General features: G+C 40.6%; 1 protein-coding gene across 1 annotated transcript in view; it reads left to right on the forward strand.

Moving 5' to 3' along the window:
* The window catches only part of FREM1 (FRAS1 related extracellular matrix 1), a 197,898-nt gene that overhangs the window by 113,155 nt on the left and 70,854 nt on the right, over window positions 1-13,889 (forward strand). The window contains exons 20-22 of the mRNA XM_044272263.1: window positions 1,672-1,897; window positions 8,931-9,075; window positions 10,684-10,825. Coding sequence (XP_044128198.1) covers window positions 1,672-1,897; window positions 8,931-9,075; window positions 10,684-10,825 — 513 coding nt within the window. The remainder of the gene's footprint in view (window positions 1-1,671; window positions 1,898-8,930; window positions 9,076-10,683; window positions 10,826-13,889) is intronic.

Below are 13,889 nucleotides of genomic sequence, written 5' to 3' on the forward strand. Positions count from 1 at the left end.
TCTGGCATAGATTTCAGTCATCATTTATGCCAGTTTCTGGCATAAATGATGATAAATGTGCTGGGCTGATGCGTGTCCTTGGTACCTATTGTTTTCGGAAACTGGTGAGGGTGACTGTTGCAACTAGATCAACTAGTCATCTTGGTGTTTGAGAAGTCACAAAACTGGATTTTTTGACTTTTTAATGCCAAAAAACAGGTATATTAGATGGGAAATCTCCCACCTTATTGTTTGACATTGGGGAAGAATACTGCACAGTGGATTCCCCTCCTCTATAGGTCCCTGTACAGCTGCTACAGCTGCACATAGACCACCAAGGGGAGGGGATCCCTATCTGTCATAATAGGGTTATAGTAGAAGCTGGTCCTTGCTAGGGGTAGTTTCTGTGGTGGCAGACAAAGCATGGCTTATAAACATCGGGATGTGTTTTGTGGATATGCAGCATGTGTCAGGCATAAGCAGCAGGTGTGCGGTATGTGTCCAGTATGAGAGTGTCATGTGTATGGCATCTGTTTATAGCATGTGAAGGCTTTCTGCAGCCAGTGTCCACCATGGCTTGATGATGGGAGTTCTTAGTGGCTAGGGAAGAACATCTTCACATTAAAATATTATTGTGTTTTTTTTTCTCTGTGTGTGTGTGTGTGTATATATATATATATATATATATATATATATATATACATACAGTACAGACCAAAAGTTTGGACACACCTTCTCATTCAAAGAGTTTTCTTTATTTTCATGACTATGAAAATTGTAGATTCATACTACCTCTTGAAGCTCATCAAGAGAATGCCAAGAGTGTGCAAAGCAGTAATCAAAGCAAAAAGTGGCTACTTTGAAGAACCTAGAATATGACATATTTTCAGTTGTTTCACACTTTTTTGTTATGTATATAATTCCACATGTGTTAATTCATAGTTTTGATGCCTTCAGTGTGAATCTACAATTTTCATAATCATGAAAATAAAGAAAACTCTTTGAATGAGAAGGTGTGTCCAAACTTTTGGTCTGTACTATATATATACATACATATATATATATTATATAACACGTACCTGAATAGTCTTTTTTGCATTCTAATATCAAATTTGTACATACAATGGCTGTAGTCCATTGCGTAGCAATCTCTGATGATCTTGTCATGCTTGAACTGTGTACAATACTTGACTTTTATGTCCTCTGTGGTTTCAATTATATACCATATATTTTTTTTTACAACCATACCCTCCATATAATTATAAAAACGGAGCACTTGATAATAGGGGTGCCTGTACATGATCCAGTCTGGCAGTGGCATCTGCATGCATTGTCAGACCTCTATTGTATTTGCCAGGTTGCACCTGTACATGCTAATGTTTCAGCTACCATGTACAGGTGTAGCCTGGCAAATACAACCCTAATACAAGTTAATGATGTGCAACAGACATTGTGCATTAGATTTATCAAAACTGGTGTAAAGTAGAACTGACCTAGTTGCCCATAGCAACCAATCAGATTCCACCTTTCATTTTTCTCAGCTCCTTTGGAAAATTAAACATAGAATCTGATTGGTTGCTATGATTAGGCCAGTTGTACTTTACACCAGTTTTGATCAATCTAGTCCTATATTTGAGTTTAATAAAAGGTTAATTGTTTATTAAAGTTTATTTCCTTCTTTGTACACTTTAGGTGGAGGAAGGCCAAATGAGAGAACTTGATCCTTCAGTAATTAATGTGTCAGACATGGATGTCCCCCAGAATTACTTATCATTTACTGTTACCGTACATCCTCATCATGGGTTGCTTATTGAAGAAGGTTTTGGAGTAGACCAAATTAGACAACTACTTTCTAAAAGCCGCAAAAATAGCACCACTCCTATTGTTTATGACTTCGAAATGGAACAACTCAGAAATGGTATGATGATAGATAGATAAATCTGAGATAGATAGCTCTGAGATAGATAGATAGACCTGAGATAGATAGATAGATAGATAGATAGATAGCTTGAGAAAGGCTCTAGTGTTGAGCCGAAACGTCGGATATCAACATGGGTGAATAAAAGCATTTTCTTTATTTTTTACTGATTTTGGAGTGCTGCCTTTTTCCTACTTTGTGTATTGGACAATAGTCTAGTCCCTTCGGGAGTGCACCCTTTTTTGTTTAAGTTGAATGTAGTGCTGCCAGATTTTTGCTTTATATAGATAGATAGATCTGAGATAGATAGACCATAATTTGGAGCGCTGCCTCATCTTTCTAAATTACTAGATAGATATGAGATAGATAGATAGATAGACAAAAAGAAACAGCAGCACAGTCAGTAGTGAAAATGGGTGAAATCCCTTCTGGATTTTAGGCAACAATCTATAGACATTATCCAAAAAGCAAATGATGAGGCAGCACTCCGGTATCAGTAAAGGATGTTAGACCCTTTTATTTCCCCAGTCGCACCGTTTCAGCCCAGATCAATGAGGCCTTCGTCAAGCAGTAAAATACTTAAATACCCATTATGTGATTAGAATACATGATTGCATAATTAATAACCAATAAACATAATTATCTGTATGTACATTCATAAAGGTAATTCCATGATTCAAAAATGACATGATTGCAGTGTCTCATATTGAATAACTCATAAAACGCCATATAGTGTAGATAAGATGAATAAAAAAATAAGATAGGTAAAGTGCCCACTGCATAAATGGTTAATAACCTCACCTGTGTGTAGTGCAAATATTACAAGTCAAAAACAGCAACAGCTGCATTGTACAAAGTGATCAAAAACACCTACTACATCATTGGTGGTTCCAGTGGAAAGGATGGCGTCCCCAGCTGTGCAATGCACATGTCAGAGCGATCCTAACGCGTCAAACTGCGCTTACTAGGACGTGCATCACATGATTCCGGAACGTCAACTCGCTTATCACATGAGTGTTCCAAAAAGGTATCACGGCAATGTCCAGGAAAGGAGAGAGAGACGCGGGCGGTCACCTGGCCGGCATTATCACATGACTCTGACACACATATAAATGAAAGTAAATACAAATACTATAATGACCAAAATAGGAAACAGCTTTATAGGACATGATATTCAAATAAAATATATTGCATATAAAAGCTAGCTTGTCCCACCTAGGTTGTATCAATAAGGATGTAGAGATTGAGCTGAATGGCTGGCCAGTATCAGTGGCAAAGTCACCCACACCTATTATGGTCTCATGAGGGGGGGCACATGTTCACACGGGGCCAAATTCATCATCCCAACACAACCATAATATAAAAGGGTTTCTAGCTCCCCCGGTTTATTGTGATGCTATGACAAAGAACCCATCATCCAGAGAAGTACAAAAGAACATTAATGTAAAGGTACTTTCACACTTGCGTTAAACTTTTCCAGAATTGAGTTCTGTCCTAGGGGCACCATACCGGAAAAAAACGGATCAGTTTTATCCCAATGCATTCAGAATAGAGAGCAATCCGTATGCATCAGGATGTCTTCAGTTCAGTCACTGTACGTTTTTTGGACGGAATAAATACCGCAGCATGCTGTGGTATTTTCTCCGGCCAAAATTCCGAAACACTTGCCTGAATGCCGGATCAGGCATTCATTTCCATTCAAATGTATTAATGCCAGATCTGGTATCAAGTATTCCGGTAAAACGGTTCTGGACCTTTAAAAATATGAAAAAAAAAAATACCGGATACAGTATTGCAATGCATTTGTCAGACTGATCAGGATCCTGATCAGTCTGCAAATGACATGCGTTTGCATACAGTTTTCCTGATCAGGCAGGCAGTTCAGGCAACTGAACTGCCTGCCGGCATCAAATGACGCAAGTGTGAAAGTACCGTAAAACATATACTCTAGTCCAAAACTCATGTGCCTTTAAGTGATGTCCTGAAGATGTTCTAATTGTGGTCCATGGAAGGCAGAACAAGTAGATCATAGATGTAGATCATAAGTGTGAATCCCAAAATGGAACCAACAAGATGTAGCAGTGATAAAAAGATAGTGTAAATATTTACTATGAAATGAAAAAACACAAATCAATAAAATAAAATAAAAACATCATTCATAATATCCTACAGCATATCTCAATGAAGAGGTTATACCACAACAAACCATGGCGTACCAAATAATTCTAACCAAAGAGACACCATTTGAATTCTGTATTGACCCTTGGGTCGAAGGGTTTGTAGCCGGTAAATCCATTGGAGCTCTTTTTGCTTGAGTATCAGCTCCCTATCCCCACCTCTTTTAAAGGGTGGAACATGATCCAAAATTCTAAATTTGAGGTCCTTCTCCTTATGTCCAAACTCAACAAAGTGTTTAGGAACTGGTAGATTTATAATTATTTTTTTTTTACGTATTGTGTATCTATGTTGATTTATTCTTGTTTTCAGCTCCCAAGTAGTCTCCCCAACATAGAGTAGGTTACAAGGGCACTGACAAAGATAGATCACATATATACTAGCACAGGTTAGGAAATGGCAGATGTCATCCTGCACAATGCGCTTAATTCTCAAAAACTGACTGTAAGGTAAAGCATTAACCGTTGATCTCAGATGGCAACTTTCATATCTCAATAAATTGTTGCAATCTGTAGGTTTAGTATATAAGTCAGTACTCAAATGATCACCTACGACATATACTGTTGTGTCCAGAAATTGAAAGTGTTCAGTTGATGATGTCAATGTAAAATCAATGTCAGAATCTATCTGATTCAGATAGTGATGAAAACTGGGCAAAACAGATTCATCACCAGTCCAGAAAATATCGTCTATGTATCGCCACTACCCCAAAACCTGGTCGAAGTGGTGGGACACATAGCTGTACTCCTCTTCAATGACTGCCATAAATATATTTGCATATGTGGGTGCCTTATTAGACCCCATGGTAGTCCCACGCAACTGCAAATAAAAGTGATCCATGAATGCAAAATAGTTATGCCGCAAAAGTAAATTGAGTAAATCAATGATAAACTGTTCACCTTCTTCAGTATAATGGCCAGTATCCAGACATCTCTGTACTGCTGCAATGCCCCTATTGTGGTCTATTGAGGTGTATAAACTCGTGACATCAAAAGAGGCCAATATACAGTGTGGAGGTAATGTAAGATTCACAATTTTGTCTAAAAAATCTCCTGTGTCCCTAATATAGGATCTAGTCTTGACTGCATAGTCTCGCAAGAGTTTGTCTAAAAAAATGACAATATTGGAAAAAATTGATCCTCTACCAGAAACAATAGTGCATCCTGGTGAATTAACAAGTGACTTATGTATCTTAGGTAAGATATATAACAAAGGTGTTCTAGGGTGTGTGATCAATAAAAATGTGTAGAGGTCTGCATCTATGATCCCACCCAATTTACCGGCATCCAATTTTTGTTTAATTAATTTGGTGATATCAAATTTTGGATCGTGTGGTAGACATTTGTAGACATTTAACATCACTCAACTGTCGCTCAATTTCTGTAATGTACCAAGATGTATCCATTACAACCACAGCACCACCCTTATCAGCTGGCTTAATGGTTAGCTTATTATTGCTACACAGTTCAGTGATCGTGTCAAGATCAGCAGTGGACATATTCCGATGTCTCAGAGATGTGTCAAAAGATTTCTGTTTGAGACTTTTAATGTCTTTCAATGTCAAGAGTGACAGCGTTAATAAATGTATCCAGTGCTGGTGAGTTAACATGTGGAGTGAAATCACTCTTAAGATGTAAGTTCATCTGTTTAAGAGTTCAGATCCTGTATTAAGTGTGACTTTTCCATCTTCTTTAACATGGCATTGTTCAGAAAACCAAACTCTATTTCCAACTAGAACCAGTCTGTCCCAGTGTTTGGAGAGTAAGACAGTGCCATCTCTGGATGATGGGTTCTTTGTCATAGCGTCACCCTGACTTGGGGAGCTAGAACCTATTATATTATGGTTGTGTTGGGATGAGGAATTTGGCCCCGTGTGAGGGGACATGAGCCTGTGCCCCTCCCTCATGGGACCAAAATAGGTGTGGGTGACTTTGCCACTGATACTGGCTAGCCACTCCACCCAATTCCTACATCCTTATTGATACAACCTAAGTGAGAGGAGCTTGGCCATTGATAGTTCTCAGTACAGATAAGTGAATTTTTCAAAAATTCAATTCACCGGTTTGCCAAATTTTTCGGGAAAAATGTGATTCAATCTGAATATTTTCGCAGCGAATTACGATAAAAACTGCTATTTCCTGGCTGCTGAGAGCCTTTATAGGGGTGTAGAACACTGTGCCTTGCAGTAACACGCATAGGGAGTCTGCTTTGGTAGTGAAATAATAATGTGAGTCCGTATGACATTCAGATTACAGGCGTTGCTCTGCATACTTCACTTATTTGGGCAGTCATGGGGCCAAAACTGACAAAATAACTCAAGTATCAACTCAGCCTTACAGGTAGATGTTAGCGTCAAGGAGAAGCACACTCCGTTTACACCCTCGTCAGCTGATTCTACAGAACCTGTTCTATTAAATGCTTATACAAGTAGAGCCCCCCGACAGAGTGGACAGGGTGTCAGCAGTAAGTTTGTGTTGGCGTCTCTGATTAATTTTCCCCACGGATCCTGTGAAGAATACGCCTTCACTCGGTCAGCATTTGCTCAATAATCCATCTGTATTGCTAAAGGCAAAAAAAAAAACGAGTGGATCCAACACAGAGATGACACGTGAATGGAATATTTGCATGTCTTCTGTGTTTTGTAACCACTCCTGCTTTTGGCTACCAAATCATAAGCCAATTCTGATGGGACCATAAAGGCCTTACAGCTGTTACACAGACAGGATCCGTTGTGCGTCTCATTTTTACTTCCTTCTGACAGATCAGAAGACGTGTCAAATAAATGATGATGTCAGTCAGGTCGAAAGCCAAAATAGTTGACCAGTCATGAAGTGGGGAGGGTGGAAACAGCACCACTTGCTGTCCCTAGCACCTTCACACGTCTGTTCCTGCACTCTGAACGCTGGAAAATGTCTGACTGTAAGATGGCTGACGTATTTAGAGGGCTGTGACATCACAGGGCTGGCTGCTTATTGGCTGCTTATTGGCTGCATGCAGTTATGTCAATCTGGGCGATCCTGCCTTCCCAGAGTTCCTTGCCCCATGTCCTCAGTCCTCACACGTGTAGCCGCCATTTTAAGAAAATTGCGATTCGTTATCACGAAGAAAGAAATTTGCATTCGTTGTGAATCTAATTTTTCCTGAAATTCGAATCGAATTCCACTTCGTCAGCTTCTATTCGCTCATCTCTAGTTGTCAGCACCTCCCTCTTTATCTTTCTTTGAACCCTCAATATATAATGATCAATTTTTTTTATATGGCATTAAACTTTCACATCTCTATACAAAATTCTTGTGCCTTGTTTTTCTTTACATAACAGCTTTTATATGCAATATATTTTATTTGACTATCATGTCCTATAAAGCTGTTTCCTATTTTGGCCATTATAGTATTTGTATTTACTTTCATTTATATGTGTGTCAGAGTCATGTGATAATGCCGGCCAGGTGACCGGCCGCGTCTCTCCCTCCTCCCCTGGACATTGCCATCATACCTCTTGGAACGCTCACGTGATAAGCGAGTTGACGTTCTGGAGTCACGTGATGCACGTCCTGGTGAGCGCAGTTTTATGCGTCAGGATCGCTCTGACATGTGCATTGCACAGCTGGGGACGCCATCCTTTCCACTGGAACCACCAATAATGTAGTAGGTGTTTTTGATCACTTTGTACAATGCAGCTGTTGCTGTTTTTGACTTGTAATAATTGCACTACACACAGGTGAGGTTATTAACCATTTATGCAGTGGGCACTTTACCTATCTTATTTTTTTACTCATCTTATCTACACTATATGGCGTTTTATGAGTTATTCAATATGAGACATTGCAATCATGTCATTTTTTAATCATGGAATTACCTTTATGAATGTACATACAGATAATTATGTTTATTGGTTATTAATTATGCAATCATGTATTCTAATCACATAATGAGTATTTAAGTTTTTTACTGCTTGACGAAGGCCTCATTGAGCTGGGCTGAAACGTTGCGACTGGGGAAATAAACGGGTCTAACACCCTTCACTGATACCGGAGTGCTGCCTCATCATTTGCTTTATAGATAGATAATAGATAGAAAAAAGTCTCAGTAAGAGGGTGAAACATTGCAAATGCATGGGTGAATAAAAGGACACAATAGATAGATAGATAGATAGTCATGTGCTGAGGTGAGGAGAACCCACCCAGCATTCAGGGGAAACTTCAGTACGCAGGAGCGCAGGCAGCCAGCCTTACACGGCGACACAGTGTCACAGTGAGCCAGACTGAGACACAGATATTAGATAGATGATAGATAGCAGTATTTCTGCTCAGAACTTTCTCTTTTGTTTCTCTGTTAAAAAAAAACATTCACTTGCATGGCATTGTTCTACAGTTTAGGCGTTTTACTGATAATATATCCATTAATGTTCACACAAGTCAGTGTACATTTATAGAAATGTTTATATTTTTAGAATACACTAAAAAGCCGGCTATCTAGCTCTACATATCACAGTTTGTGAAAGACAATTTTTTTTATTTTATTTGCCACATGTAATGTTGTGCCTATCTCAGTGAAAGTACACCTGGGGAGATGCCTGGCATGGACTTAAAAGTGAGCTACTGGTAAAATATGACAATCTTCTCACTCCACTTCTGAAAGTAGAGTGGCAAAGCGCAGGTCACCAAAAGTCGATAAACGTGCTATATATATATATCTTAAAAACATAAAAACATTAAATATAATACATAGAGGAGAAATATGAATGTAAAGGGATGGGTATGTATTTGTGTATTATGAACCATTTCCTGTGCCCCACTATTTGCCTTTTTTTTTTTTAGCTCATTTTCATAGCCCTGTTTATGTATTTTTACACTGATAGGTATGAAGCTAGCATATGTGCATGATGACTCTGAAAACCTGGCTGACAGCTTCACAATCCGATTGTCGGATGGACAACATGAAGTGGAGAGAACCATCTATGTTACCATTATTGGGGTTAATGATGAAAAACCAGTCCTTACAAAGTAAGTGTGATGTACATACCATATAGACAAGCTAGGATCATGTCTACAGCAGCACTGAAAATGGAATATGTCTTCTACTGTGATACTTTAATACCAGTTTTACTTGGACATCTGTCATTCTCCAGAAAATAAAGTTTAATACATAGCATGTTATAAAGCACCAACTATAAATCAAGCCCTGGTCATATCATGTGAGTACTGGAGATCTTCAATATTCCAAATCATGCAGCCACCTAAAGCCACAAAGTGGTTTATTTCCTACAAGTGTCTATGCCTTTTGTATGGGAATGATCTATCCCATCTACATACCGTATTTTTGCGCCCTATAAGAAGCACCGGCCCATAAGACGCACCTAGGTTTTAGAGGAGAACAATAAGAAAAAAATATTTTTCATTAGCCCTCAGGTCAGACCAGCAGTCAAAACCCTTAATATAAATCAGACCTCAGCTCACAGCCCCCATAAAACACCCAATGTTAATAAGACCCCAGTAAGACCCTCAGATCAGACCCCAATGTGAATGACCCCTAATCAGACTTCAGATAAGAGCCCCATTGCCTCTCATCAGCCCCCATTGCCTGTAATCAGCCCCCGTGCCTGTTATCAGCCTCCATATGAGCCCCCATGCCTCTTATCAGCCCCCATATGATCCCCCATTCCACTTAGCAGCCCCATATGAGCCCCCATGCCTCTTAGCAGCCCCCATGCCTATAAGCAGTCCCCATATGTGCCCCCATGCCTATTAGCAGCCCCCATTTGAGCCCCCATACCTGTTAGCAGCCACCATATGAGCCCCCATGCCTATGTGCAGCCACCGTATGTGCCCCCATGCCTCTTAGCAGCCCCCATGCTTATGTGCAGCCACCATATGTGCCCCCATGCCTCTTAGTAGCCCCTATATGAGCCCTCATGCCCCAGAAAACTTAAAATAAAAATGACTTACCTATCCTGCTCCGGGCGCCACCGCTCCTCACCTACATCTCGATCCACTTCCTCCTGCTGTCGGCTGTGCTGTGAAGGCTTGCCACAGTGTGAGATCACAGACCGCCCTCACGCTGTGTGCAGCCCTGCACAGCCGACAGCCGAGGACCAGGAAACGGTGAGTACAGAGACTTCACCGCTTCCCGGTTCTCTGGAACTAATAAGTGCTTCCATAATGGAAGCGCTTCATTAGTATTCGCCCCATTAGATGCAGGGGCATTTTCACCCCCACTTGTGTTATGGGGCGAAAAATACGGTACACAGAGGGTACTGCACCCATTTATTTTTTTGTTGCAAGAGGAGTACTAATACTAATACTTTAAAAATACCCAATTTCATTAGGACAAGACAATCAGGAGGTGGTATAAGAGAGAGGAAACTGAATCAAAGTATCATATGGTAAAATGGTACAATGCTACATTATACAAAAATACTGCTAGATCTCCGTCAGCAGCCGGTTTAGGCCTTAATCACCCTTTTGGTTGATTTTCTCTTTAATACCTACACAATAAATAATGTCAGTCTTCAATAATTATATTATCAATGAATGGATAAAAGTTGTACAAATGCAGAGAGCTTCCTTGTAGCAATCTTAATTGAATCGATGTGTTAATACTTTCTTCTGAAGGCACTGTGAAGTAGTGCTGAGCCTGGGTGAAAATTACATTATTTCAAGTGCTGTACTGTCAGCTGAAGATAAGGACACTCCCAGAGAAGAAATTTACTACATAATTGACCAAACTCCAGGCCAAGGAGAACTTCAAATGAAGGTTTATACTTTTTCTAATATGTTTCTTGTAGCAGGAATAGAACAATGCTCAGTTCTTAAAGGGGTTGTGAAGGCTAATACTGAAATAACTGTATATAGTGGTAACATTTACTATGTACATGCTATTTAAATATTGTCCAAGTAAAATGATCTTAAAATCACATCTGCAGTAGGGGGATTGTTGGTGTTGTTGTGCAAGCAGCTACATAGAAGCCATATGTACATAGAGACTCCGTAAAAAAAAAAAAAAAAAATCCTTTTACAGCTCTCGAAGATAAAAAAAATGTATGGCATAATTTTCTAGTTGTTGTTTTAATATAAAAGCTGTCAGTTTTACTATAAATTTTTACAGTTGAGTTTTTTTTATACAAAAAATATATAGTATGTTATTGTACTAGTTCGCTATTCTTATCCTTGATGGATCTTCCATCTAAATCGGGTTTCAAAACTATCTAGAGCTTTAGGGGTCCTTTACACTGGCCGAGAATCCCGCAGATAACCGCTAACGAGTGTTCATAGTTAGCGATTATCTGGTATAAAAGTGCCGCCAATTACCTGATGAACCGTAATAGATCATTCATGCAGACATAAAAATCATCGTTTGCCCAAAGCAGATCATGCTGTGTAAACAGCATCTGCCGCCAGCAAACAACGTGCTGCTGTATCATCCCGTGGGTCCTCCCTATTTCAAGTAACAAAGATGGTGAATTAAGGGTGTTGGGGTACTGAAGACCATTGGATTTTTTTTAAATATATATATAACCAAATTCCCCTGATTTACTTGAATAATAATTATACGATCTCTCAATCTTGTATTTGAACACATTATTCAGCAAACTTTCTTTTAAAGACTGGGAAAATGCATACAGGCCAATGTTCTAAATGCAGAGGGTACAATGCAGATTGGCATCACCTTACATGGTGATTTCCCAAACTATGTAGATATTGTGGAGAAGTACTTGAAGGGAATCTGTCATCACATACATGTAACTAAATCCATCTGCCTTGCTAGATCTGCACTTGTCACCAGTATCTATTGCTGTTTGTTGCTTCTCAATATGTACCTCTAATTCAGAGAAAGAAATGTTTGTATGTTAAGTAAATTAGTCTCTTGGTGCAACAAGGGCATTGCTGTTGCACATTGTTGCACCCAGAGGCTCCACCCAGTTTTCTCTGTCGACCATGCCCCCACTCTGCTGGCCATGCCCCATGTCTTTGACTGACTCATTGTGCCAGGCAGTCTGTTCTGAAACCTGGCCCTGAAGTTTCACGACAATGCATTTGGTGTCCGCACAGTACGTGGTTGGTACTATGGCTTCAGCCATGTATTGCACATTAGTGTTGATCGAGTACCAAAGTGCTCGGGCTAAACACCTCGGGATGCTCGGGTGCTCTACTGAGCACCTGAGAACAATGGAAGTCAACAGGAGAACCCGAGCATTAAACCAGGCATCCCCTGCTCTGAAGAGGGGTGTCTGGTTCATAGAAAAAGGTCAGAAATTGATGGAAACACCACCAAAATGATTCGGGAACAGCATGGGGAGGATGTCTGGATGCATCTTGGACTCCTAGGTTGCTGCTGGGAACAATGTTGTCTGAGTAGTACTGTCATGCCTTGTTCGGACGGTGTGCGGAGGTCTGTCAGATTGGCAGCACATGTCTAACCTTTTTGTTTGTTTTGGAATCATGATGGATCCGCCTTCCTTCAGGTGCTCTGGGTGGGGTCATTGGCTTAAATTGCCTTCTATCCCAGAGGGCCGTGTGGGTTATAGTATTCATTCTGGTCTTGGATTCAGGAAGGAAGGATTGTCTGTTCCAGCTCAGATAAGTTTTATTTCTGTTTGTGTTGTTTGCGGTCTAGGCTATTTGTGTGTCTTCTGCCCCTTCTCCCCTTTCACCATCTCAGGGATTCTAGGGTGTTTGCAGCCCAGGCACGAGGACACTTCTTACCTACCATCAAGGTCTGAAAGTGGGTTTAGCAGCATAGGGATATAAGTCAGGGATGTGCTAGGAGGTGACCTGTCCCCAGCATCTAGCCTAGACACTTGTGTATTTGGTTGTTTGTGTATCTGAGTTCCTGTCCGCCGAGACATTATAACCCGCCATACTGTGACTGCCATTACTCAGCGGTTTTGTGATTGCGTCAATTGATGCACTGGTTGACCGCATGCAGGGATTATCCCTAGAGGTTGCGGATCTGCGTAGTTCGGTCACACAGTGTCAGAGTGTTCTGGCATCAGGTGCAGGTCAAATTGGTGGGGAGCCTAAAGTCGTTCTTCCCGAGAAATTTACAGGGGGTGCGGATGATTTTATCCGCTTTAAAGAGTCATGCAAACAGTTTTTTCGACTACGTCCATTTTCGTCAGGTGATGAAAGTCAGAGGGTTGGTATCATCATGTCTCTGCTTAAAGGGGACCTGCAATCCTGGGCCTTTTCTCTGCCGCCCGGTTCTCTGGCCCTCCGGTCAGTGGAGGAATTTTTCAAAGCCCTGGGATTGATTTACGATGACCCAGATCGGGTCTCGATGGCAGAATCTAAATTGCGTAACTTATTACAGGGTGAACATACTGCAGAGGTTTACTGCGTGGAGTTTAGGAGATGGGCTACTGAGTCAGGTTGGAACGACCCTGCGTTACGTAGTCAGTTTTGTCAGGGGTTTTCTGAGAGGTTGAAAGATGCCCTGGCTTTTCATGAGTACCCGGATACTCTAGAGAATGCCATGTATTTGGCTATACGGTTGGATAGATGTATCAAAGAGAGGTGTAAGGGTCCCTCCGCGCAAGGGATCCCTTCTGCGTGTGGTCTCGTCTCACCTGCTGCCCAGGGTGATATTACTTATAACTCTGGGGTAGGGGAGGAATCCATGCAGTTGGGTCAGATATCTTTTCGTTCTGATAGGAAAAACTTTAGGAGATTACATAAACTATGTTACTACTGTGGAAAAAGTGACCATTTTGTTTTTGCTTGTCCTTTTGTTAAACCGCATGATGATATGAAAGAAAAAAAAAAACATCCTGACTCTTGGACGTGAATGGAGTAGTGGAACAAGCAGGTATGCAAGCTCC

The sequence above is a fragment of the Bufo gargarizans genome, chromosome 1 (assembly GCF_014858855.1).
Source record: "Bufo gargarizans isolate SCDJY-AF-19 chromosome 1, ASM1485885v1, whole genome shotgun sequence".
In the NCBI taxonomy this organism is placed as follows: Eukaryota; Metazoa; Chordata; class Amphibia; order Anura; family Bufonidae; genus Bufo; species Bufo gargarizans.